General features: G+C 50.1%; 1 protein-coding gene across 1 annotated transcript in view; it reads left to right on the top strand.

Moving 5' to 3' along the window:
* AKAP8 (A kinase (PRKA) anchor protein 8) overlaps window positions 1-880 on the top strand; it is a 17,419-nt gene extending 16,539 nt beyond the window's left edge. Inside the window, exon 15 of the mRNA XM_009885557.1 lies at window positions 425-880. Coding sequence (XP_009883859.1) covers window positions 425-880 — 456 coding nt within the window. The remainder of the gene's footprint in view (window positions 1-424) is intronic.
* Window positions 881-961: the final 81 nt, after the last annotated feature.

Genomic DNA, 961 nt, shown 5'->3' with positions numbered 1-961 from the left:
GGGGGGAAGGGTTTAAATCGTCATCTTTTCAACCCAAATCGGTGCTGGGAGAGGAAGCGCCGCCGCCGGCACGCTCCCGCGGTGACACCACCACCGCAGCTTTTTTGGGTTGGTTTTTTGGATTTTAACAGTTTCTTTCCATTCCTTCCCGGCGGGAAATCGTCGTTTTTTTGGTGTTGGTTTTTTGGTTTTGTTTTTTTTTTCCTTTCCCGCTCTTCTCGCTGCGAATCCTTTGGGATTTTCCACGACGGATTATTATTATTTGTTATTTTTCCGCCGGTTTACAACTCCGCCGTCATCGAGGCGATTTTTTTTTTTTTTTCGGTTGCCAAAAAGGAAAATCCCTCTTCTGCCTTTTTCCCAGCGGAGATTCCCCGATTTTCTTATATTTTGTGGTTTTTCTCCCCGTCTTTTTTTGCCGCAGGGAGAAGATCCCTTCACGGATGAAATCACGGATCAGGACGTGGATGAAACTTTGGAAAGCGGCGAAGGAACCGTCGAACCCACAGTCGTCGAAACCGTCCCGGAAAGCGAAGGAGGAATGGGGGAAACTACGGAAACGTCGGAAACATCCCAAGATTTTTCCAAAAATGAGGAATTCCTGAAAAATCTGGGAGAGCAAAATCAACCCCCCAAACCGCTGCTGATGCCCCCGTTCCTGCAAGACGACGAGATGGAAGCGGAGGAGGCGCCGGCGGAGACAACGGCGGAAGCGGCGCCTTCGGAAACCACGGAAGAGCCGCCTGCGCTTCCCGAAAATCCCCAAAAACCGGCGGTTTCACCCCAAAATGAAACTGAGGGTTGGGCAGGCAAAGAGGAGGAGGAGGAGGAGGAAGAGGAAGAGGTTCCCCCGGCGGCTGCGGAGCCGCAGCCGGAATAACTGTGAATATTTGCGAAGGTGATGCTATAATCCGGGATTTTGCTTTTGATTTTTGATTTATTAACTTTTTTGGTTTTGAGC

This window comes from Charadrius vociferus, unplaced genomic scaffold (assembly GCF_000708025.1).
Source record: "Charadrius vociferus isolate BGI_N301 unplaced genomic scaffold, ASM70802v2 scaffold955, whole genome shotgun sequence".
Taxonomy (NCBI): domain Eukaryota; kingdom Metazoa; phylum Chordata; class Aves; order Charadriiformes; family Charadriidae; genus Charadrius; species Charadrius vociferus.
The sequence above is the reverse complement of the archived record's forward strand: the minus strand, read 5'-3'. Positions and strand labels throughout refer to the sequence as shown.